Source organism: Notolepis coatsorum (assembly GCF_963971535.1).
Source record: "Notolepis coatsorum genome assembly, chromosome: 4".
Taxonomy (NCBI): Eukaryota; Metazoa; Chordata; class Actinopteri; order Aulopiformes; family Paralepididae; genus Notolepis; species Notolepis coatsorum.
Genome location: NC_140168.1, coordinates 10,430,687 through 10,457,306, shown reverse-complemented (window position 1 = coordinate 10,457,306; position 26,620 = coordinate 10,430,687). Strand labels below are relative to the sequence as shown.

The window sequence follows — 26,620 nt, the reverse complement described above, 5'->3', positions numbered from 1 at the left end:
CAGACTGGCGCTGGTGGCCATGTTGGGTTTCTCAATTTTGAGGCCTTATTTGAAAATGTTGAGCCTGGTATACAGCAGAGATATAAATCTGAATATGGCATTGGATCCCCCATGTAAGAAAACTTACAAAAGCACATTTAATTCAGGTTTGTACCTTGTGTAGTCACACTTAACTCATTAAGCCCCACCATTTATTTTTTGAAAATTCGCCTAAAACAGCATGCTTACATTAAAATGCTTATATATCCAGATTTATAAGAGCTACTTGCATAAACTTGGTACCTGAAGAAAGCTAAGACTTGGGGGATTCCAATGCTGGTGTCCCACACTGTATAGTTATTACCAAATTGCTGCAGTATTCCTGCAAACACTGAAGAAATGTCATTTTTGTATCCTCGCCTATACAAAGATTACAGTTAGACAGTCAAAACACCCTGTTACTCTCATGGTTGCACCACAGCTATATTCCTACCTTCTTCCTCCATAGGTGCAGATGTTCTGTGCAAAGTTTCATGTCAGTAGAATAAGAAATGTGGGTTTAGCACCTGTTTTTGTGGAGAGAGGGCCTGGTGCTGGCGGCCATGTTGGATTTCTCAATTTTGAGGCCTTGTTTGAAATTTTTGAGCTTGGTATACAGCAGATTTGGATTCAGCACCCCTTAATACCCCTAGAAATGTTGTGTACCTAAAATAAACACGAAATGCCTTCAGGGTTATGATTTTCTGAAAATTGACCCTGTCTAGTATACACACAAGGGGTACACAGCCCATACACAGCGGCCATTGGCTGATAACCACCCCTGGAAGCCTCTCCCCAATGCTCTTATATTTTCCCGTAGGTGTGTGATGAGGTCATGGAGATCAGCCAATCCCAGAGTCCTCTCCCAACACAATCATTTATTCACAGTGTGCCAAATCACGTAGTAATTAATCAATAATGTCCAAATGTTCTGGCCTGGGTACAGCTGTGGGGGAGACATAAAGGTACCTATAATCCATGGGGGTTATATTCCAGCAGTTTTAAATGTATTAAGGTGTATTGGTTTTAGTTTAGTTTATGTTAGGGATGGGGGTTGTAGGGGATGTCCTGTTCTGTCAATCTGTGACGCACGTAATAGTGTGGAACGGAATGTTCATAGCCAGGCAACATAGCATCAAAACCGGTCAAACACATTGCAACTAAATTCCCAGCACAAGAACAGAAACAACAATCAAAGTCGTTCGCCATGCCACATTTCCACATGCCAAACACACCTACAGTATCAGGTATACATGGTTGTGTCACGTGTTTTGAACACAGAGGTTTGTTTGTTATGTGGCTGCCGCTGTACAAAACAAAAAAGACCAAACCGTGCATTACTCACGGACATTTGATTTGAAAAGGAAAATAACACTTTTAATTTTTGAGAAATGGGATTTGAAAATGACGACTGGTGCTGTTGTGGTTCTAATGTTGGCTGTAATAGTCCACTCTGCGTTGGACAGTGGTGACCGGTGGGCTCAAATGCACAACACGGGAGACAGGATAATGTTCAACCCCGTAGGGCATTTAATAATACATTGAAAGGAGAAAAAACAAGTGTGTGTGCGTCTTTTAGCCTGGCAGGCGGATGACAGTGGCCGGTGGAGAGCACTGGGGTTTGTGAACTGTGGATGACACAGAGGGGGAGGAAAATAAAAACACGAGAACAAACACAATGATAAAAACATGATAGAAGTAGAACGTCAACAAATTGCGAGAGGGTTGTATATGTAGCAGGGTGGATTATCCCTGCTTTATGGGAGTGGATGTACACGGCCACCTGGTAGTGAGAACGCAGCAGAGCTGGGTCCAGCTGGGTCCCCGACTGTAGGCCAGGAATGTTGAAGTGGAGATCGAGCAGCGAGAGTGGATGGGGCCTAGGATTCACTAACCTATGAATGGTGCGCTGGTCCTTCTTGCCCTCCAGGGCGATCAACAGCAGCTCCCCACACACCCACACTTCCCCCAATACTTCCTGGGCCCTCCCACACCCGATGGCAGTAAAGATGAATGATATATTCGCTCCCCAAAGCAGTACCCTTCCCGAATGATGAGTAGAGACCTTTCACAATCAAGAGAGGTAGCAAGTTAAGTGTCAATGTCAGTGGCGGCCGGTACATTCTTCTCCATGGGGGGCGCTATACCAAACATTTTGCAAACATGTACAGATGAAGCCTTTAGTTTTCATGGACGCTTTGCATGTCACTGGCAGCGGACAGCTGACCAAGCGAACACTGACTCCCCACAACACTACCAAACCACCAACAACACACAACCAGTCAAATAAAGTACAGTCTAATTCACAACTTGAAACACAATATATAAATAGAAAAGTTAGAAACAAACTCGCTCCATCTCCAAACACACGCACAGAGAGAGAGAGAGAGAGAGAGAGATCGCGGCCACTCACTCACCACACTACACACTGAGTAGCCTACTGTGTGCGTCAGAGAAACCACAAGCGTATGAATATTTAAGTAGTTACAGTACAAATATCGCCATATTGAGCCGTACTGTATTGTACCCATCAGGGTTTCCGTTAGAAAAAATTGTTGCCGGCCTCAGTGTCCGGTAGATTTCAATCTACCGGTCAAATGAGAGAAATTCCGGTCAGAGTTTATTGAGCTTAAAAACAATTGATAGGCAAAAGAATGACAACAAAACAAAAGAATGGCATCATCAAGGCATGTAGATTTATAATATTTTTACTTAAAACTAGGCTACTTTTGCGTATAGTCATTATATTCCAAATAAAATAAGTCCCGAGACTCGTGCTGCTGCCGACTTTAAATCAAATAGGTGTCTGTGGGCAGTCGCCCGACATTAATAAACAACAGTCTGTTATAATCACATTTTTATGAGCTAACGAATTCCGTTATATTGGACATTTGTATTAATTATATCAAGCGAAGAACTGAGAAATTTGGCAGAGAGAGACGGCAACATTATCGTGGGTTTGCGTGACGACTCTCTCTCTCTCCACCTCCCAATGACTTATTTGCGAGAGTATGTCGATGCAGAGCAGCAGATTCAGCTGTTATTGGCTCTTTTCTGGGGACCGCACAGCAGCGCCCCCCACCCAACATTGAATTGAAAATGGCTGAATTGGAGTACTGCTGGAGTACTGCATTGTGCTGCTGCTGCTCCGGCTCTGCAGCTTCACAAAAGTTCGCACATCCAGCACTAAGCTCTCGCTGACAACGTCGTTGTCATTATTAGAAGCAACGATGAAACAAATGTAATGATTGTTTCGTTCATCGCATAGGCTATTTCATTTTAGCCTATTTTAATACAATTCAAATAATCAAATTGTGCTTAGACTCAGGGAATTATTTTCACCGGACATTAAGACCGGAGAGATTAAATATGTCGGACTTCAACAGATTTTGCCGGTCAAATACCGGTAATTACCGGCTAACGGAAACGCTGGTACCCATTCTGCAATCTGTTAAATAAAGTTTTCATTCAGAGAGAGAGAGAGAGAGCGAGAGAGAGAGAGATAGAGAGAGAGAATCACGGAATCACGTTAGTTAGTTAGAGAGAAAGGAGAGAGAGAGAGAGAGAGAGAGAGAGAGAGAGAGAGAGAGAGAGAGAGAGAGAGAGAGAGAGAGAGAGAATTAACTCACTTTGTTTAATTGAAACGTGGTCCAGCCGGAGGGCTTGATAAAGTGTATGTCCACTGACTGTCCCCCAGACTGTTGTCGATGTATATCCACTGCCCACTGTCCAGACTCCAGACTGCATCACAACACACAGCATCGAACATCCTGCAACAGTGGCGGACTGGGACACAAATTCAGCCCGGGACATTCAGACGCACCAGCCCACGCACCGGCCCCGAAACCGGCCCACACAACGGCCGTTATGAAACACTTGTCCACTATTAAACAACCCAAGGCTGTGGCTAAGGAGTCAAAATCAGGGAGACCAAATCTACACACCGCCCCTAGATGTGCACTCATGCACAGTGCACACACACACACACACAGACACACACATACATATACCGTTACTTCCTGTCATTGGCATATTTTTTTTTTTACTAACATCTTAGTGCCTCATTAGCCTAGGGATTAAGGATACATGAAGTATTAACTACACCATAATAATATTGAGGTTTTGATCCATAGAAAGTAGGGATGTCCGATATTATCTGCCTACCGATATTATCGGCCGATATCGGCATTAAAATGTGATATCGGAAAATATCGGTATCGGTTTTAAACATTTCTATAACCTTTATTTACCCAGGCAAGCAAGTAAGAACAAATTCTGATTTTATTTATTGTCAAAAGTATGCATAATGTTGTGTTAATTCCACAACAAGAGATATGTAATGTTAATTACCTGAAATTATTCCATTTTTTGGGGCGGGAAACCCTGCATATATCGGTATCGGTTGATATCGGTTGATATCGGTATCGGAAATTAAGAGTTGGACAATATCGGTATATCGGTATCGATAAAAAAGCCAATATCGAGCATCCCTAATAGAAAGGTCTGTGCTACACAATTTCAGTTAGATTGGATTTATTGTCCTTTAATTTGGCACTCATGACATTAGTTGCTTGCCGTTTAATCAACATCGAAAGACCCCCCCACTTCCTCCCAGACACCCATTCCAAGAGCCTGTTTTCTCTCTCTCTCTCTCTCTCTCTCTCTCTCTCTCTCTCTCTCTCTCTCTCTCTCTCTCTCTCTCTCTCTCTCTGTGTATGTGTCTCTCTGTGTGTGTGTCTCTCTCTCTCTGTGTCATTCCCTCTCTCTGTGTGTCTCTCTCTGTCTCTCTCTCTCTGTGTCTCTCTCTCTGTCTCTCTCTCTGTGTGTCTGTCTGTTTGTCTGGACTGGGCTCTCTCTCTCCCCTCAGGGTCAGCTGTGCTGGACTGGGCGCTCTCTCTCCCCTCAGGGTCAGTTGTGCTGGACAAGGCGCTCTCTCTTTCCTCAGAGTCAACTGCATAAGAAGAACATCAGCAATCAATAATAATGGCTTGAATTCATACAGCGTTTTTCAGCCTTTTGAAAACACCCAAAGTAGTAGTAGTAGTAGTAGTAGTAGTAGTAGTAGTAGTAGTAGTAGTAGTAGTAGTAGTAGTAGTTTATTCAGTCATCATCTCACACAATACAATATACACCATCATTTAACAATATTTGATTTTACAGTGACTGAAAAGGTACAGACTGAAGCATAATGCTTATATATGCCTGTCCTATATTCTTAACAAAAATTAAAAAAATGAAGACGCCAAAACAGTATTCTAAAAGAAAATAGCAAAAAAAAAACAGTATTATTGACCCTTGTAGTTTTCAAAAATAGCTTTACAAACCATTTTCTTAAAAACCAAAAGCGAATTACTCATTCTTAACTGTATATCAGCATTGTTCCACAAAGCGCTTCACAGAAACCATCAAGCATTCACACTCACACAGTCATACGCTACTGGTGGTCATGAGCAGCATCAGCAAACACAGCTGCCCTGTGGCAGACTGACAGAATCATGTCTGCTAATCAGCGCCAACCACCATCAACAACCTTCATAAATACATTCAACATGAATGGAATAGGCTAACTACCAACTTAGCTGTAGCAGTTAGCTGTTATATGCAATCACATTTGTTTAACTACGGGGTAGTAGTTGACCTAGTTGTTAGCTTAAGCTAGTTAGCTGTGGTTATTTACAAACATGTAGATGAGACTAATCATATACAGATCGAGAACATGGCTAACAGTTGGGAATTCTAAGGTACATCTTATTTAAGCATGTAAAATGGCAACTAATCAATTCAATCAATTAGATTACCAATATTATATCAACATGAAAATTTGGAAGGGAACATAATAGTATTTTATTTGAGTATTTACTATTATAATATTAGTAGCCGATTAATTTGCAGCCCGTCCTAGGTTCTGATTGGCTCTCTAGGTTAGCACTTTAGCTTCTGATGCTGTGGTGGGCACTAGTCCTAACATTGCTAACTAAACTTTTAGTCAGAGAAAAAACGTCACGAGTCACGACTATTTAAGTCCACGTGCTGTAAGGAATCAGGAATACGGAAAGCACATTGTCTTGTAATAGAATGACTGAAATCACTGCAAGAGCTAGTATAGGCTAGCTAGCCCTCATGAACCGGCAGACACCAACAGTAGAATATGCACTAGGCTACTGCACGCACCTGTCATGTTACTGTTGGTTCCTTCCACTTGAACTTCATCATCATTAGCAGCAGCAGCTACTATAACGCCAGCCCTTCCTCTACTAAACATGTCTGTAATTTTAGAACATTGTTCTGCGTCTTTTACTAGCAATTTTAGTTTTTTAATTCTAGCTTTTTCAGCTCCACCCTTTCTTTTTTTGCATTCTCCATTTCTGCGCCTCTAGGCCTACTCGCGGTTGGGAGGAAACGTGAATCTCATTCACTGATGTCTCATGTCTCATTCAAGACTGGCTAACAAAAGCATGTATTTCACTTAACACCAAGAAAACAGTGTGTATGATGTTCACAAAGTCACCAGTAGAGGTCACTCACTCTAATGTGTTTCTGGGAGAGGCGGAGCTGGACATTGTACATTAATTCAAGTATCTTGGGGTCACATTGGACTCTACATTGACCTTCAAAAAGTCATGTGAAGAAAGTGACAAACACAGTCAAGTTTAACATCGAAAACTTCACGCAGATCAGGCCCTGCCTGCCAGTTAATGCTGCAAGGATGTTTCTGCATTCAATGATTTTATCACACATCGAGTACTGTTTTATCAACTGGTCTCTTTCATATGTCACTACTCTTACACCAATAGAATTACTCTACAAAAAAGCCATAAAAGTATTTGATAGGAAACCAATTTCATTTCATCACTGTAATGTTTTAGAAAAACATAACATGCTAAGTTTCGAGAATTTCCAAGTTTTCAAATATACTTGCTTCATGTACAAGGTTCTGCATGGACTTGCCCCCCCCCCCCCATTGAATGAGTTCATCCAACAGAAAGCAGACACTGGCATTACCACCAGGGCCATCAGTAGAGGGGACTGTAAGGTGCCTTTTCGGTATACTACCATTGCAAAAACTGTGTTCTCTGTTAAAGGTGGTAACTACTGGAATAGCCTACCAGTTGTGATTAGAGAGTGCCCTACATACTCCATGTTCAAGACCCATCTTAAACTGCATCTTAAGGCAAACCAGAACTGTGATAATTTTTAATCTGATTTAGTTTATGCAACTTGTTTATTGTTTTATTGCCGGCCCACACACTGGCCCACACACCGGCCCACATAATGGCCCACACACCGGCCCACATACGGCCCACACACTGGCCCACACACTACACCGGCCCACACACCGGCCCACACACCGGCCCACGTTAGTGGCCCACACACTGGCCCACATACTGGCCCACACACTGGCCCACATACTGGCCCACACACTGGCCCACATACTGGCCCACACACTGGCCCACACACCGGCCCACACACTGGCCCACATACTGGCCCACACACTGGCCCACACAACGGCCCACACACCGGCCCACACACCGGCCCACACACTGGCCCACATACTGGCCCACACAACGGCCCACACACCGGCCCACATACTGGCCCACACACTGGCCCACACACCGGCCCACATACTGGCCCACACACTGGCCCACACACCGGCCCACACACCGGCCCACACACTGGCCCACATACTGGCCCACACAACAGCCCACACACTGGCCCACATACTGGCCCACACACCGACCCACACACCGACCCACATTAGTGGCCCACACACCGGCCCACAGACTGGCCCACACAACGGCCCACACACTGGCCCACATACTGGCCCACACACCGGCCCACACACCGACCCACATTAGTGGCCCACACACCGGCCCACAGACTGGCCCACACACCGGCCCACAGACTGGCCCACATACTGGCCCACACACCGGCCCACACACCGGCCCACACACTGGCCCACATTAGTGGCCCACACACTGACTCACACACTGGCCCACACACCGGCCCACATTAGTGGCCCACACACTGACTCACACACTGGCCCACACACCGGCCCACATTAGTGGCCCACACACTGACTCACACACTGGCCCACACACCGGCCCACATTAGTGGCCCACACACTGACTCACACACTGGCCCACATACTGGCCCACACACCGGCCCACACACCGGCCCACACACTGGCCCACATTAGTGGCCCACACACTGACTCACACACTGGCCCACACACTGGCCCACATACTGGCCCACACACTGGCCCACACACTGGCCCACACACTGGCCCACATACTGGCCCACACACTGGCCCACACACCGGCCCACACACCGGCCCACACACTGGCCCACATTAGTGGCCCACACACTGACTCACACACTGGCCCACACACTGGCCCACATACTGGCCCACACACTGGCCCACATACTGGCCCACACACTGGCCCACACACTGGCCCACACACTGGCCCACACACCGGCCCACACACCGGCCCACACACTGGCCCACATTAGTGGCCCACACACTGACTCACACACTGACTCACACACTGGCCCACATTAGTGGCCACACATCGACTCACACACTTGCCCACACACTGGCCCACACACTGGCCCACACACTGGCCAAAAAAAAAAAAGTAAAAAAAAAAAAGTAAAAAAAAAATATATATATATATTTTTTTTTTCTTTTTTTTTGACCAGTCCACTTTGGTTCCGGCCCATCGGGATTCGTCCCGAACGTCCCGATGGCCAGTCCGCCACTGTTGGAAAGTATCATAATATTATACTGTAGCCATATTTCCCTCGACCCCATATTGTAGTATAATAATTGTGGTAGGCCCTACCAGGGTGCATATTCCATGAAATATCATTTAAAGGGAATATACCTTTTTGGTGAATATATATATATATTGCTTTTTTTTTACGTGACAAGAAATTATGACTATACACCGAGTGACATCTGTGTGATTGATTGGTTGACTATAATGACATCACTGTCCTTTGAGATTGTCCTTTGCTCTTTGTGCTAATCAAGCTAATCACGTGTTGCTGAGCAGACAGAGAGAACAGGAACTCAGTCCGTTAAGAGTCGAGGAAATTATACTGTAAAACGGTGAGGATATTCATGGGCCAGCATTGAACAACACTAAGTATGGATGCACCAGATATCCAATAGTAAGTATCGGGGTGATACTATAGGTTATGGCAACTAATCAGTGTCAGATAATTTTCCTAATACTTTTTCCCAATAATTTTTTCATTCAATGCTTATTTTGAAAATGTACACCGAGAGGCGGCTGGGTGGCGCAGTGGACTAAGCGCTCGTCACCAACGAGAGAGACACTGGTATCGAATCCTGGCTGTCAGCGTTGCCTCCGTCATACTGGCTCAATTGGCAGAGTCAGTGGGAGGGAAGCCGTTGGGGTGGTATTCTGGTCGTTGTAAACAGCGACTCCTACAGGTCGGTCAGGGCGCATGCACAGCGAGGGAGGGAGATGGTGAGGGTAGTGTGACCTCTACACTTCACCAATGAGAGTCCGCGCTGGCAGGTGAAAAGATTCTGCTGGCTGTCTGCTATGTCTCGGAGGAAGCATCTGATAGACTTCAGGGCTCGCTAGACCGACCAGTGGGGGGCACATGCAAGCAATGCCCAGGAAGGGGAGGGGGGAATTGGCATAACGACTAAATTGGGATGGGAGAAAAACACAGATAAAAGTGGATAAAAAAAAAGAAAATGTACACCGAGGGGCAACCCTTATTTACAGTGTCGTTGAGTATTACATAGTCATCACCAATGATCATCAACAATCATCGTATATTATATACAAAGTACAAGAAAAAGACAACAGGGAAGACATTTAGTAATACAAATAAATAAAACTGTCCTATAAGAATAGAAAAATAGATTCCTTTAAAGCATTACTCACTCAAACACAATTTAAAAACAGTTACAGATTGTGGTGACCTGCTTGGTCACCAGTGCTCTAAATTGACCCATGGACACTAGTGTCCACGATTCAGGAGCACAGAAGACCAACGTAGATCTGCCAAGTTCAGTGCAAACTCTAGGCATTTTAAGTGTGAGACATTAGTCCGTGTACTATGGTCCAGAGGTCAAGTCAAGTCAAGAGTTTTATTTGTCACGGCATACAAGTATACAATGAAATGCGGGGGGTCTTGCCCGCAACGATGTGCATAATACAATAGTAATATATAATAGAATCCAATAGAACGACATTGTGCAATAAAACAAGTAAACAGAGTAGGGCATATCGGTATATGTACATGAGTTATTTACAGAGCATAGGACATGCTAGGTCCTGTGGTAGTGCAATACACTGTTAGCTACGGATGAGGCACTGGATCTTTATGTACATGCTATATTATACAATATCAAGTTATACTATTGTTAAAGTGACCTTTCCTTTTGTAAAGTGACCATAAGTGTGAGCGTGTGCAGCATGAGTGTGTGTTTGCTCATGTTAAAGTAGCTGCTAGTGTGTGAGCGTGTACACAGTGTAGTGTGTGTCGTGTGTGTGCTCATGTGTGCTTGTGTGTGGAGAGTTCAGTGTTCAAGGCTCTGATGGCCTGGGGGAAGAAGCTGAGCCGAAGTCTCTCTGTCCTAGTAGCTGGTGTTCGCAGGCGTCTGCCTGACCTCAGCAGCTGGAACAGGCTGTTATTGGGGTGGTGGGGGTCTTTCATTATTCTGCAGGCTCTGGATTTGCACCTCTTGTTGTATAGAACCTGCAGGGGAGGTAGTGCAATACCCGTGGTACGCTCGGCTGAGCGCACCACTCTCTGTAGGGCCTTCTTGTCCTGTGCCGTGCTGTTTCCATACCAGGCAGTGATGTTTCCAGTCAAGATGCTCTCTACAGCTCCTGAGTAGAAGGACTGGAGTATCTTGCCCAATACTCTGAACTTCCTTAACTGTCTCAGGTGGTAGAGGCGCTGTTTCGCCTTCTTTACTACTGTGTCTATGTGTGTTGACCATGTCAGATCCTCTGAGATGTGGACCCCCCAGGTACTTAAAGCTGCTCACCCTGTCCACGGTAGCCCCGTTAATCATCAGTGGTGTGTGTGTCTCCTGCTGTCCTCTCCTATAATCCATGATCAGCTCCTTGGTTTTACCAATGTTCAGGAGCAGGCTGTTGTCCTGGCACCAGCGTTCCAGTACCTCAACCTCCTCCCGGTAGGCCTTCTCGTCGTTGTCCGAGATCAGCCCCACCACCACCGTGTCGTCTGCAAACTTCACTATGGAGTTGGAGCTGAACTTGGCCACACAATCGTGTGTGTAGAGTGAGTACAGCAGGGGGCTCAGAACACAGCCCTGGGGGGACCCGATGCTCAGGGTGATGGTGTTGGAGGTCTGACCCCCCACCCTGACCGCCTGGGGTCTTTCACTCAGAAAGTCCAGTACCCAGGCGCTCAGGGCGGAGCTCAGACCCAGCTCGATCAGCTTGTCCACCAGTCTGGTGGGGACTATGGTGTTGAACGCTGAGCTGTATGAACAACAGCCCCCCTTCTGACGGTCAAGGTGAGAGAGGGTGCTGTGCAGTACTTGGGAGACCGCGTCGTCAGTGGACCTGTTTGTCCTGTATGCAAATTGCATAGGGTCCATATCACTGGGGAGGGAGGCACAAATGTGGTCCTTGACCAGCCTCTCGAAACATTTCATGACCACAGAGGTGAGTGCCACCGGTCTGTAGTAATAACTGTGAATTGAACTTGCATTGCTGCACCATAGTCCATCCGTTGCAAGTCAACGCCCCCCCCCCCCCCCCCCTCCATCCATTAACTCAACTGGACTGTCACTGTAATATTTATGTACAGTTGTACAGTGTCCCCCACCCACCCCTCCTACCCAACCCCCCCACCCCACCCACCCAACCACCTCCAATGTACAGTCAGATTGGTTATTTTTGGTTGAGGTTGAAAAAGCTATGTTGATTGAATATTTAATTACAGATACCATTTCAACATTTGAAAAACTGTCGTTGAATCAATTTAGTATAGATTCCCCCTCCCCTCCTCCCCCTCCCCTCCCCTTCGAGAGGGTATAGTCCTAAGCAACTCGCGAGACCTAGAAGATCTCACGGGACTTGAGGTATTCAAACGTAACTTTGGCGCGATGGTGTCTTCACTGACTGGCTTGACAAATAGTCTGAGCCAAACTCCTTGGTAAGTCATTGACAATATAATGTATTATGCCATTCACATACCATAATCTTGCTGTCATCGTTTGACTACATGCTACTTTGTGAATTATTACCGTGGTGGCAACTAGTAGGCTACAGTGCAGAACGAAGCTTGTTAGCATTATTAGCTAACATGCTAGATGGTATACTTAACTGGTAACTGAGTTCTTATGGGAATAGTATGATCCCGTTCAGATACCATCACCGGGCTGTTATCGTTTGACTAAATGTTATCTCTGTGCCGTGGCAAATAGTTTGGAGCTTGTTTGAGCAAATAGTGATGCATATTATTACAGCTACTAACGTTAGCTAGCTAGCATGCTAGCTAACGTTAGTCTGCCATTTTGTTTCGTGATTAAAATGTACGTTTTTAATAGTTACATAAACATTGTTGTAACTAGTGTTAACAAATACTTTATTATAGTTCAATTGTGTTAAACTTGGGACACAGCCATGGCTCTATATTTTATTTCGTTTTGTATGTGAGGCATTTTAGCTTGAAGTTGTTGTGTTGCATTGTGGGTCTTCAGCACAAAGTAATCCCTTGCTGAGGGTAAGATGGTTTTCTGTCTGCTCAGACTCAGAATACTTAATTAACATGATCTGTGCTTCATAAAAAACATATTGTTTATCTGGTTTTGGTTATTTTGCACAGTAAATACTTATTCAGGCCTACCTGCAATTCAGAATTTAATCCAGCAGGGCGGCAGACGGCAGTGATGTTCATTCTGCCTTTTGTTATATATAAAAAATGGGGCTTTGAAAGACTGACATATTTGAACTTCTAGCTCCTGCTACTCTAAACATATATATATATAATATACACAGTCTTGATAAATTGCATACAAGGTTTTTTGAATATTTTGATCGTCTTCTTTTTAGAATTCGCTGGCAATCATCGCCGCTATCAAGGTGAGTTAACTAACACATTCTCAAATCCTGTTTTGTTTTTACCACCAGACATGCGCTAGGTATATGGAGCTAGGTACACTTGCTACTGTAGGCTATATGGTGCTCATTGATAACTACTTTGATGGTGCTTATTTTTTCCTTATTTTGTTAATTATGTTGCTCTTTCTCTAGGAATGCCAATGTATAACTCCAGCCCCTATTACCACACTGCCATTGATTCAGCTCAGTAAGTATTATCTTTCAATTCAATATTGTCTGTCTCTCTCACCCCACTTCAAACTTCACACCTTTATCTGTGTTTTCATCTCTGTCTTTCTGTCTCTCTCACCCCGACCCCCTCCACTTCACACAACACATACATTGCCAAAGCCTTTGTCATTTGATGACACAGCAGTGCTATGTCTGTCTCTCCCTCTATCTCCGTCTCCCTCTCTCACTGGCATAACATTTTTATTGTCGTATTCAATATTTCAGAGATTCTTCGCCAGAGGAACTTGAAGCCATTCCTGAATTACCACCAGAGACCAGCAGTTGCACGCAGGCAGAGACTGCCTGTAGCGTGAGTTGAATTTTATACACAAGTTCACTGGTGTTTATTCTTATATAAAACGTCTCTAAAGACGTATGTTTACCTTTGCATTGATTGGCGGATTTTTGACTGAAGACATTGGATCTTTCCTGCTCTCCCATCCAAGTCCCAGGTTGTAATGACGTAATCATGACACTTAGTTGATTTTGAGTAGACAATTACTCGTTGCATCTGGGCTCATAGTCATAGCCATATAGCCATATAGGAATGACCGCTACACCGTCGCGCCAATAGCGGCCGAGGGAGGGAGAGTTAAGCGATTTCTTTGTCATTCAGACAGATTCTCCTATCTGCACCTATCTGACACGTATAGCCACTGATGGTGGAGAAGTGCTGTCCAATTAGCCATTTTGGGGAAATTCAGGCATAAAATAATATTCTGTTGTGTGTCACTGTCAATCAATCCAATATTTCAGAGATTCTTCGCCAGTTGTGGGAAGTTTGTCACCACCTGAAGACGCAGACCACCACCTGAAGCCCATGTAGAATTGTGAGTTGAATTTTATACACGATAGATCAGTGGTTCTCAAACTTTTTACACCAAGTACCACCTGAGAATGTAGCTGGCTCTCCAAGTACCACCATATGACCGGCGTTAAAATACAGTCTATTCAGCTATGTGTAGCGTGATCGAATCTGCGTTGTGTCTGGTGTGAGGTGGACGTAGACACGGACAACGGTACTCAGTTGATGGTGTTTTTATTTCCTGTTAACGAACCACAAACAGCATACACACATGGCGTGAATTACCATCCTTGCCGTGGTTTAGTCCACCTGTGCTCTCGTGCTCGGCAAAACTCAAAGAGAGAGCGCGCATGCACATTCAAAACAGCGCGCCGTCTACATTTACAGCCATTGTTAGCTACTCTTAAATACATGTAGCTCAGTACAAGTCGACTTCAGTACAAACATATGAAACAATATGAAATGAAAGGCAGTGTGTAAGCATTAATTAAACCGAAATACAAAAACAACGGTTCATACCTGTTAACGAACCACAAACAGCATACACACATGGCGTGAATTACCATCCTTGCCGTGGTTTAGTCCACCTATCATTGTTAACAGAATATGAATTAGTACACGAACGTACTGTGGCTGTTTTACACAGGGCGAATTAATGTCATTACACAACAGGGTATTTCAGTACCAAAACCAAAACATAAATCAATTTTACAAGTTATACATAGCAATTAAATCCAATGTTAGGTAACTGAAAGCATGTACCTGTGCTCTCGTGCTCGGCAAAACTCAAAGAGGGCGAGCACTTCCGCCGGCGTGTCTCTCGTCGACAAACCGGCTAAACCATTGTGTACATTAGTTGAACGTATTTACAATACAACAAATATTCAATGGAAAGATATCCTATCTTCTCTAAACCCATTATAAAAGACCCAAAAAGGAATTTCGTTTGGAGAATCAATAACTCAATGTGAGGAATTTAATATAAGCTAGTAACCAAGGCACCCCTCCACAACACTAGAGTGAGCTCGGTCCACTTTGTTCCTTCAAAATAAGAGTGTTTCCGTCTTGGCCTACTTATTTAAGATAAGAGATAACAGTTTCTGTCCATGATTCTAGCATAACAACTTCACTCTGCTACATTCTCCCCTACTGTTTTATGCCAGATCATGGATAGTGTTCCCTTCAACCAACTCAACAGCGTAAGTATAAACCAAAGAAATAGAAAATAAAAAAAAATTACAATGAATCAACGCGTCACATGTAACCCGGTGTATTACCTTAATTCCAAACCTAGAAAATAGGTTGACCAGCTCAAAAGCTATCCGATAAAGGATCAGGAAAAATAAAGGGTAGCTAATCCCTCATCTAACCACAGGCAAAAAAAACATGCCATGTACATATCTATACCATGAAATACACCAAAATTACCAAATCATGTCTAATGCAATAGACAACCGTAACCACCAGTATGACTCAAAGAAAATCAAACAGCAAAATCAATGAAAGAAAAAAAAAAAAAATTTATACATAAAAAGAATCACCAAAAAAAAAATTTGAATCACCTTTTAAGATGACAGCAGAGTCCTGACTCTCTGTACAGCCATCGTCTGAATGAGCCTGTTAACCGGCCTGATAAACCTCCCCAGCCTAGTGTAAACCCCTTGAGGTACCCCAACTACACTCGGTTTGACAGTGACAATGGCCGACTCCGGTTCACACACTGGAACAAGTAAGGATGAACTACAGGGGGCCTTCCCCGGAGCCATCATGTCCTCAGTGCCCGACATAACCGACTCAGGTTCACACACTGGAACAAGTAAGGATGAACTACAGGGGGCCCTCCCCGGAGCCATCATGTCCTCAGTGCCCGACATAACCGACTCAGGTTCACACACTGGAACAAGTAAGGATGAACTACAGGGGGCCTTCCCCGGAGCCATCATGTCCTCAGTGCCTGATTCCACAGTCGTCGTGTCTGACGACTGATCACTGTCCTGATAAACAATCACAGAGTATGACTCCTCTGATTCAACATCTACATCTGGTCCCTCCATCCAAAAATGGCGTGGTGTCTTCAGCTTACACTCCTGCTCCTCACCATTATGTGTCCCAAGTGTAATCCTACGATATTGATCACTACCCATACTTCCCACCTGCTCCTCTGCTGGCTCTGATACACCCATCCCTATCCTGGTATCTACTACCCCCTCCACGCTGGACTCAGGAAGATGAGCAACCCACCGGGCAGTTCTCAGCTCATCCTGAACAGAATCATCTGTCATTTCCTCACTAGGAACAGTGCCAGGAATAGACACCTCAATCTCTGGCTCATCCCATGACGGCAGAGGCAGGAAATTGACGGGCATAATCAAATTCCTATGAACAGTCTTAATCCTCCCTGTGACAGGATGACGGATACTGTATATATTCAGCACACTGTTTTTACACACCACAGTATAAACAGCACTCTCCCAGCGGTCAGCTAGCTTTTTCTTGCCTCGCTCCCCCTTATTTGCCAGCAAGACCCGATCCCCCTTCTCCACCGAATGTCCCTTTAGCTGTCTGTTATACACCTCAGCTTGCCTGGTCTGTTGCTTCTCAGCATGCTTCTGAGCAAGTGCCATCGCTTCCCTCAAATCCTTTCCCAGTGACTGGACATACTTATCCACATCCACCGTATCTCCATCCAAAAGGACACTCTGAAACATGACATCGACAGGTAATCTTGGAGTGCGACCAAACATCAAGAAGAAGGGTGGGAGCCCTGTGGTCTCATGCACTGTGCAATTATAAGCAAACGTCAAAGTGTTCAACATCTGAGGCCATTTCACCTTGGAACGAGGTGGCAAAGCACGGATCATACTACCTAAAGTACGGTTTAGACGTTCTACTTGTCCATTTCCCATAGGATGGTATGGCGTGGTATGGGATTTTTCAACCCCTGCCATCTGAAGCATCTCTGCTATGAGTGCACTCTCAAAATTAGCCCCTCTGTCGCTATGAATGCAGGCTGCAAAACCATAAACAGAAATTATTCCAGAGCACCCTAGCCACTGTCTTGGCAGACTGATTGGGACACGGATAAGCACACGCTAGTTTGGTAAAATGGTCAGTTATAACAAGCACATCAATGGACTTATTATTGGCATCCTCAGCCGACCAAAAGTCAATACATACCAACTCCAACGGTGCAGTGGTGACTATTGATACCAATGGAGCTCTAGCTTCAGGCTCCGGTGCTTTGCTCAATACACATCTCTTACAATGACTCACATATTCTTTGACATCCTTTTCCATGGAGTTCCAATAGAAACGTTGTCTAGTGAGCCACAATGTGCGCTGCTGGCCCTGGTGACCAGCCTCATCATGTACCCCTTTCAGCACCTGTCCTCTCAGAGCGCTCGGTACTACATATTGAAAGACCTTCTTCTTACTCACAGCGTGTTTGGAAACACGGTACAACACTCCTAATTTGGTGGTGAGTTTTCCCCACTGTCTCAGTGTGCGGTTTGTTTCTTTTGACTCATGAACTCTCTCTCTTCGAGATGGGCGGCGGCCTCTATCTACAAAGAATTTGACTCTACCAGTAACAGGGTCCTGGCACTGCTTGTCGTACAATTCCTCATGAGTGATGACCGGCAATGGGCTCTGTCCCATGGACACCAACCTTTCTAACTGCTGCACATGAGAGACTGCTCTCATAGCTGCGCCATCCTCCCAACAGCGATGTGTGTGGAGTACAGCAGATACCTCTTCACGGGATATGCTCCCGCTGTCACTACCCACCTCACCACTGGCCTTAAGGGAACTCTGAATGGACAACCCTAGGCCCTTCCTCCTCACCTCTGGTTCCTCACAGGTAAGACGGAACATGTTCTGCACGTCATCCACCTCCAAACCCTTAGCCTCCCTCAACAAGACATCATACGAGGTCCTTGTCAGCCTGTGCATCACCCTAGGCTTAGTAAAAGGCTCCCTGCTCAGTGCATCAGCTACTGTATTTTTAGGCCCAGGAATGTACTGAATGTCAAAATCAAAAGGTGCCAGCTTAGCCACCCATCTCTGCTCGCATGCATCAAGTTTTGGCTTTGTGAGGATGTACTTAAGTGGATTATTATCTGTCCACACTGTAAATTTATGTCCTCGCAGCCAATGGCTAAACTTGTCGTGTATAGCCCATTTCATGGCGAGAAACTCAAGCCTATGAGCGGGATATTTAGACTGAGCATGATTCAAAGATTTACTAGCAAAAGCTATGGGCCTGGCTGTGCTACACCCTTCCTGCACTTGTGAAAGCACAGCTCCCAGTCCACTAGTGGATGCATCTACAGACAATAAAAATGGCTGAGAAAAGTCAGGGTGAGCCAACAGAGCTTGTCCCACCAATGCAGCCTTTAACGCCTCAAAGGCCTCCCTACACTCCACAGTCCAGTCTGCTGCACTAAGCCTACGAAGGGGGGCAGCTCTCTTCCCTTTTACTTTGCCTCTCCGTGGCTTTTTCACACCCGTGGTCAACTGAAACAGTGGTCTTGCAACTACAGAGCAGTTCTCAATGTAATGTTGATAATACACCACCATTCCTAAAAATGACAGAATCTTATTGGCAGACGGGGTGACCCCATCCGACTCCATAATATCACTCTCCGTCACACCCACTATCGCCTGCACCTTATCGGGGTCTGTGGCTATCCCTTCCCGAGAAACAATGTGTCCCAAAAATGTCAGTGACTTTCTCAGAAACTGACACTTAGATGGAGACAACTTCAGGTTGTGTTCTCGTAAATGCTGAAATACCATCTCCAGCCTCTGCAAGCTCTCTTCTTCCGACTTGCCAAAGACCAGCAGGTCATCTAAGTAACAAAGAAGACTCAGTGAGTTCTGATCACCAAAGATTGTGAGCATCATTCTCATGAACGTAGCTGGACTGTTACAAAGCCCCTGGGGCATACGGTTATATTCATGTAAACCGAGAGGAGAGGAGAACGCAGTGTATTTCTTATCATCCTCATGCAGTGGGACATTGTAATACCCGGATGTCAAATCCATAGAACTGAAAAAGGCATTGCCTCCCAACGCTGCAAGTACATCGGCTTGATGAGGTAATGGATGTGCATCTTTCACAGTACGAGCGTTTAACCACCTGAAATCTGTGCACAGTCTCAATTCCCCATTCTTTTTCCAACAAAGAACAAGGGGGGATGCATACTCGCTACTCGACTTCCTAATTATCTCCCTGTCCTCCATCTCGTTCAGAGTCTCTCTCAACTTTTGGTAATGGGCGGGGGAGAGCCTCCGGTAAGGTAACCGAAAGGGCCGATCGTCAGTCAGTCGGATACGGTGACAGAAGCCACTAGCCTCACCACAATCCAACCGGTGTCTAGAAAACACATCCTCATAGTTCTCAATTAGATCAGTCAGTCTATCTTTCCAGACTGGTGAGACCTGACAGTCATCAACTGCATTGTTGCTAGCACAACTCCTAGCTGTCAGACTGCCGTGAGAGCTGCCACTACTCACTCTACCGGCATTCTGGTGGACTGACGTGTCCGTATCATTGTCAAAATCTTCTAATGCAATGCATGGATATACGTCAGCCACTTTTGCATTTCTTCTCAAGGTGATAGCCTTGTTAGTCGGATTTATAATCTTGACAGGAAGCCACCCATCCCCCCAGAGAGGTGTAACTACCCTGCCAACTAGTATGTTACGGTGCACACAACGAGAGGCGCTGGGTTCAACAATAACAGTACTTCCCATAGAAAGTTTTGTCTTGGGTGGGAGACGACCCCACACTACATGCTCACTCATCGGTTCAAGTGTTACGGCCTGTTTCAACTTGACTGTTCCCACTTTGTCAGGAATTTCCTCCCCCCTCCATCTCTCAAGATTGGCCATGAACCTGATAAACTGACTGTTTTCGTCCTGACATGGTGACTCAGCTTTTCCCAATATGCGCCAGTAGGCCCCCGTGGATTTGAACTGTCTAATTAAGGGCTTCATCACATTGGTACCTATAATGAGCTCATCAACCTGACCCTCCACTATCAAGACTGGTACTATGTATTCAAAACCGTAAAGCTTAAGTTTCAGCTCACACGTTCCCACCGGGCTAGTTTGTTTCCCACCACACCCCACAAGAACAACATTGGTAGTCGATATTAAATCACCCGTCACTACTCCTGCCTCCCTCAGCCGAGGAACCACATCAGCGCGCAGAGAAGTAGCCATGGATCCACTATCTAACATCCCCTGTAACTCAACCTTGTCTCCTGTCAATACGGTGGTGAAAAATAAACTGTCACTTTGGGATGTTCTGGTCACATTCTGCATAATTACTGTCTTGTCTTTGGGTGCTGCTTCACAAACGGACGTGTATACAGACTGAATATCATCATTGCAATTGGAGGAAAAACCATAGGGGCCCACATTGTCCTCCTTTGAACGAGGGCCGGCTAGTTTTCCTGGGGGGGGCCAGCCTGTCTCTGACCAGGGGGCTGTCTAGGAGTGGTCTACCCACAATAGATACCAATATGCCCTGGACTCAGACACTTGAAACACAGCCTGTGCGTCCTACAATGCGTCCTAGTATTGTGCTCCGAACTGCCGCAAACCTGACATTCTTGAGAAGGTCTGGGAAACTGTCTCTGGGGGCCATTTTGTACATAAGGACCATTTTGTACATAAGGACCATTTTGTACAGACTGCGTGTTGTTGCCTAACGCCATTTCTAACACTCTCAGAACTCTATCGATTGTGTTATTCTCAGATACAGGCGACAGCTGCTCTAGCTCTGGACTACTGACAGCCACAGGTGACGCGCTTTGTTCGTGATTAACAACCACCCTCTCCTGTGATGACTCAATGGCGACCACTTGTTGTGTCAACCGACCTCGACTCGCTCTATGTTCTCTCAAATATTCATCCAAATGTCCCTGCACCTCACCTGCTGTCCACTCACGAGATGGCTTACTTTTGAACACTAAGGACAACTCCTTATCGGGGCAGTTACGGATGAACATGAGAACCAGATGCTTGCTCAGGCTAGTCTGAGATTCCCCCTTACTAAGAAGACACTGCTCTGTGGCTTCTGCTGCTTTGTTAAGCCTAATCTAATAGTCAAGAGGATTCTCGCTTGCATATGCTTTGACTGCATAAAAGTCAGCTAATGGAAGTTCTGAATGAATAATATCACCAAAATGTTGTCTCAAAATGCTAAAAATAACACCCACCTCACTGACAGTTGAGTTGCTACGCAGCCATACTTTGGTAACGTCCCGGGCCCTCCCCATTAGCTTGTTCATAACCTCCTCAACTTGTTCAGTTCCAGTACAGTTATTTTTCTTTCTGAGATACGTCCTCATGAGTTCCTCCCACTCAAAAACAGAGCACTTATCTGTGCTGTCCCCTCTAAAATAGGGTGGGGCATTTGCATCTGAACGTAACACAAGATTCATTTTGGATGCATCAATCACAGTATTCCCACATTGGTCAGGTTGGAACGTCTGTTGGGGATTTTGAGAAGCTAATACAGGTGAAATCCCCGTGATTGTGTTCTGCATTAACGTCATTCTAATAGCTTCCCCTATTTCTGACCCAATGGATTTTATCAAATTGGCCATTTGACTGGGGGATGTTTCAACACTAGTGTTGTTAATTTCACCAGGTGAGGGAACAACCGGAGTGAAAAGTAACGATTGGGCATTTCTCTCTAAGTGACCCTCTACACTCCTCCTTTCAGGACTAGAGGAACCTGAACCACCTGGACTCCCCGGAGTAGACTGCATAACCGGTGTGTAATCGAGAACCCCTCTCCCTCTCCCCACAGTCAAGTTCCTTGTAGGAGTGTTTCCTACATTCAAAGTCATTTTCAATATCAAATGGTACTTTCACCGTTTTACTCTTCAGCGTGTTTTAGGTAACACACTCGAAATCAATAAACTTGATTAGAGACTATCTTTTTCAAAGGATTCAGTGCTCTCCAGCCTCCTCAGGAACAGACCTCAGGAACAGGCGGCGAATGCAGCGTCCCCGTGACCAGATCGCGCCAGCAGCATCCACGCGTCTAGGCCGCACATGAAGCCTCCACGTCTCTCCAGCAACACCGGTGGTCGGCTACCGCTGACCAGTTGATCCGGCTTGTCTCGGCACCAGTTGTAGCGTGATCGAATCTGCGTTGTGTCTGGTGTGAGGTGGACGTAGACACGGACAACGGTACTCAGTTGATGGTGTTTTTATTTCCTGTTAACGAACCACAAACAGCATACACACATGGCGTGAATTACCATCCTTGCCGTGGTTTAGTCCACCTGTGCTCTCGTGCTCGGCAAAACTCAAAGAGAGAGCGCGCGCGCACATTCAAAACAGCGCGCCGTCTACATTTACAGCCATTGTTAGCTACTCTTAAATACATGTAGCTCAGTACAAGTCGACTTCAGTACAAACATATGAAACAATATGAAATGAAAGGCAGTGTGTAAGCATTAATTAAACCGAAATACAAAAACAACGGTTCATACCTGTTAACGAACCACAAACAGCATACACACATGGCGTGAATTACCATCCTTGCTGTGGTTTAGTCCACCTATCATTGTTAACAGAATATGAATTAGTACACGAACGTACTGTGGCTGTTTTACACAGGGCGAATTAATGTCATTACACAACAGGGTATTTCAGTACCAAAACCAAAACATAAATCAATTTTACAAGTTATACATAGCAATTAAATCCAATGTTAGGTAACTGAAAGCATGTACCTGTGCTCTCGTGCTCGGCAAAACTCAAAGAGGGCGAGCACTTCCGCCGGCGTGTCTCTCGTCGACAAACCGGCTAAACCATTGTGTACATTAGTTGAACGTATTTACAATACAACAAATATTCAATGGAAAGATATCCTATCTTCTCTAAACCCATTATAAAAGACCCAAAAAGGAATTTCGTTTGGAGAATCAATAACTCAATGTGAGGAATTTAATATAAGCTAGTAACCAAGGCACCCCTCCACAACACTAGAGTGAGCTCGGTCCACTTTGTTCCTTCAAAATAAGAGTGTTTCCGTCTTGGCCTACTTATTTAAGATAAGAGATAACAGTTTCTGTCCATGATTCTAGCATAACAACTTCACTCTGCTACATATGCACAGTTCACGCAGGAGGCAAATGTATTCCTAATACCATTATTTATTGTTAACTTTTGTCAGACACAGCCACAATGTACAAAGGGATAGCACTAGAACTAGCAAACGCTTCCACACAACTCATACAATGCAAGGGGCATTGAGAACATAATAACTAACATTCTCACATAGCAAGTGAGAAAATTAAGAACAACTGTATTTCAGCAAATGTACTTAAAGGGGAACTATCTTATAAATGGCCTTTTTGAGTGTTTAGCATTGTTTCCTAGCTATGTGAACTTATATTAATATGATCTATGTCTCAAAATTCTCATATTGGCGCATTCTTCCAATTCTCCTCTCACAATATTCACCCTCACTGAACTGAGTCATTTGAAAATGTGCGCGATATGTGATGTCAGAAAGACACCGCTGCATGTTAATGTTGAGATACAAGATGAGCTCCACACAGTGGCTGGACCCTGACCAGGAGCCCACACAGCCTCTAGCTCAAAACGGCTCAAGATCTTGAGGTAGAAAAATGCTGTTTTTGAGGACTTGATTAGAAATACAAAACAATGAATAAAAAAAATATATATATTACAGAGGTGTTCCATAGACTCACAGGAATTGTGTAAAAGTGCCCAAATAGTGAAAGAAATAGTAAAATAGTTCCCCTTTAATCTCTATCTCTCTCTCTCTCTCTCTCTCTCTCTCACACAGCAAGCAATTGTCCATCATTCTCTCTCTCTCTCTCTCTCTCACACACACACACACACACACACACACACACACACACACACACACACACACACACACACACACACACACACACACACACACACACACACACACACACACACACACACAATTATTTTGTTACAAAAACTTAATTTCCTGCATTCTGGTGCAGGACTTTTTGAAATTTTACCCTTTAAATGCCAGTTCGTGTGATGGCATCACAAATTATTGTTAAAATAAACACACAAAGTAAAATATGTTCAATAGGATAGGAGCCCCGCATTTAGTGATCTAGGAGGCAAGTATTTTGTAATAAGATCAGATAGATGGAGCAATCACAAAATAAAGAAATGAGGCTCATCGTGCTCGCAAGCCACTGTCTAAAGTCTAATTGTGTTCTCAGAGGGATGACACTGGCGATCTACACCTCTACCAGAGGCCAGCGGCCAGAGGGGGACCCTGCTGACCACAAGGCCATCTGAATCATCCTATGCTGAATTGACATGGATGGCATCTCCCTTAAGCTGATGTGAGTATAACTTCCATGTACAAACACAAACACACACACTCTATCTATATCTCTCTTCTAGGACATGTCATCATCATCAAACCTTTATTTAATTCTTGGGAGAACAGTAGGGTTGTAAAAAAAAGTGTAAACATCTTCAAATCATTATTAACACATCCACGCTGTAAAGCGTTATTGCCCGCTGTAACTGAGGGGTTACAAACCCTGACTGTATTAAAGATTGTGATAGATTAAACCACTGCTACGTATGTACTTTAATTACTGGCCAGACAGTACATCGAATATAGATGGTGAACACTCACAAGAACACGGCATTGACAAAGAAATAGTATTTGAGGGTATTTTATTATTATGCAACATTAGGTTACAGAATGAGAATTAGGGTCGCGCTTGTATGGCGAAGAATATGCATAAAGTCAGTCAGTAGCATGAGTAACTGGGAATAGCAGGATTCCTACGATGGGTCTAAGCTGACGCCACCTGTCGTATAATAGCAACTATAGAAGGCAACGCTGGTACCGCCTGGAGACACTGGGTTCCCTCCGGGGTTGTAAGGCCTAGAGGGTAGAGGAATGTTCGGATACTCTGATTCAATGAAGAATAAAGGGACTCCACGTACAGGAGTTGTAAATCCAACGATCAGCAGCAAAAGCAATAACTGTAATCCAAATGCTCGATAGCAATGATGACAGCTAGCCAGCCTCTGTCCATGAGGCCAGCCCGAGTGTAATCCTCACGAGGTTGAATCCCAAACGATAGTGGAAATCAACGAGGCTCTTCTCCGGGTAACACGTTCCAAATCAATATAATCCAACCAGTAATGGTTCTGCAATCGCCGACGCTGGTTCTCCTGTGCACATGTCCAACGGTTCTCCGACTAGGCCTCCTCGGGTGCTGGCGACGTATTTAGGCCACACACCCTGGCTAAGGTTCACTAGCTAAACACGACGAACCGCTGGGTAATGCTACACACGAACAAACTGGGTTGCACGATATACACTAAATGCACGACTATTTACTTCACATTAGATTAGGTCGAACTTGACGTTACTGCATTAAACTCTTACACTTTACTATTCTATTCGCACATGTTCTCAACGCACGATTGTTCAATTCACACAGACAGACTTTAGACGCACTGCCTGTTTAGACGAACGATGAACAGGTACTGCTGCGCGCACCTTGCGCTGTATATATACTTAAGTGATTATCTAGTCCCAAACCTCAGTCCTTGTCTGGGATCAATACGCTGTCTCCGGGCATGTTCTGACATGCCTGAGCTTGTCTTTGAACCTGACGTTGGGGGCTTGCGACCTGGCGCCTAGGGCGCTATCCAATAAGGAGAGCGAATATTACTCTGGTTTGAACGCAGGTAAAGGGATATTCCGTATATATATAAATAATATACAATGTATATAAAACAATAAAGGTAGATTCTCAGTTTTAATCTGGCCCTTCACAACACCCGCCGTGCTTTGACCGCCAGATCTCGCTGTACAGCGTTATTGAGATCAATATTGAATTTTTTCGCCATGGCATTCAAAATTCATATATACACCCATGGCCGCCTAGTTATAGTTGAAAGTGGGGGTGCAAGATTCTTTTTTATTCTTTTTTTTTTTACTTTTTTTTTTTTACATTTAATGAACACCTGTATGTGCAATTTCCTGCAATATAGAGCCTTCAATCTTGACCAAAATAAAGCTGCTCTTTTCACTATAAAACTCAGTTTATATTGCAGTATGATAGCTATAATAATAATAACTTCACTGCGAGGGCTCTTTTAGCTAACGCTAGCTAGGCACGTATGATAGCCAATTACTATTATAATAATAATAATAATAATAATAATAATAATAACTTTCCCATCCTCCCAAAGCCCCTCCGGCCCCGTTCACATCCGCAGCGGCAGTACCAACAACAACAACAACAATTAATTGACGCTATCAATAGCCCCAGTGAGCGGGGCGGCTGAATGAATGAATGAAAACTTTATTTAACAGATTGCAGAATGGGTACAATACAGTACGGCTCAATACACACAATTGTTAAGG

The 26,620-nt window shown here is 44.7% G+C and overlaps 1 protein-coding gene across 1 annotated transcript in view; it reads left to right on the top strand.

Moving 5' to 3' along the window:
• The window catches only part of LOC311226401 (uncharacterized protein), a gene marked incomplete at its 5' end in the record, with an annotated part of 864,333 nt that overhangs the window by 835,218 nt on the left and 2,495 nt on the right, over window positions 1–26,620 (top strand). Inside the window, 5 exons of the mRNA XM_084311830.1 lie at window positions 13,095–13,124; window positions 13,296–13,350; window positions 13,599–13,683; window positions 14,130–14,203; window positions 24,441–24,566. Coding sequence (XP_084167956.1) covers window positions 13,095–13,124; window positions 13,296–13,350; window positions 13,599–13,683; window positions 14,130–14,168 — 209 coding nt within the window. The 3' untranslated portion in view covers window positions 14,169–14,203; window positions 24,441–24,566. The remainder of the gene's footprint in view (window positions 1–13,094; window positions 13,125–13,295; window positions 13,351–13,598; window positions 13,684–14,129; window positions 14,204–24,440; window positions 24,567–26,620) is intronic.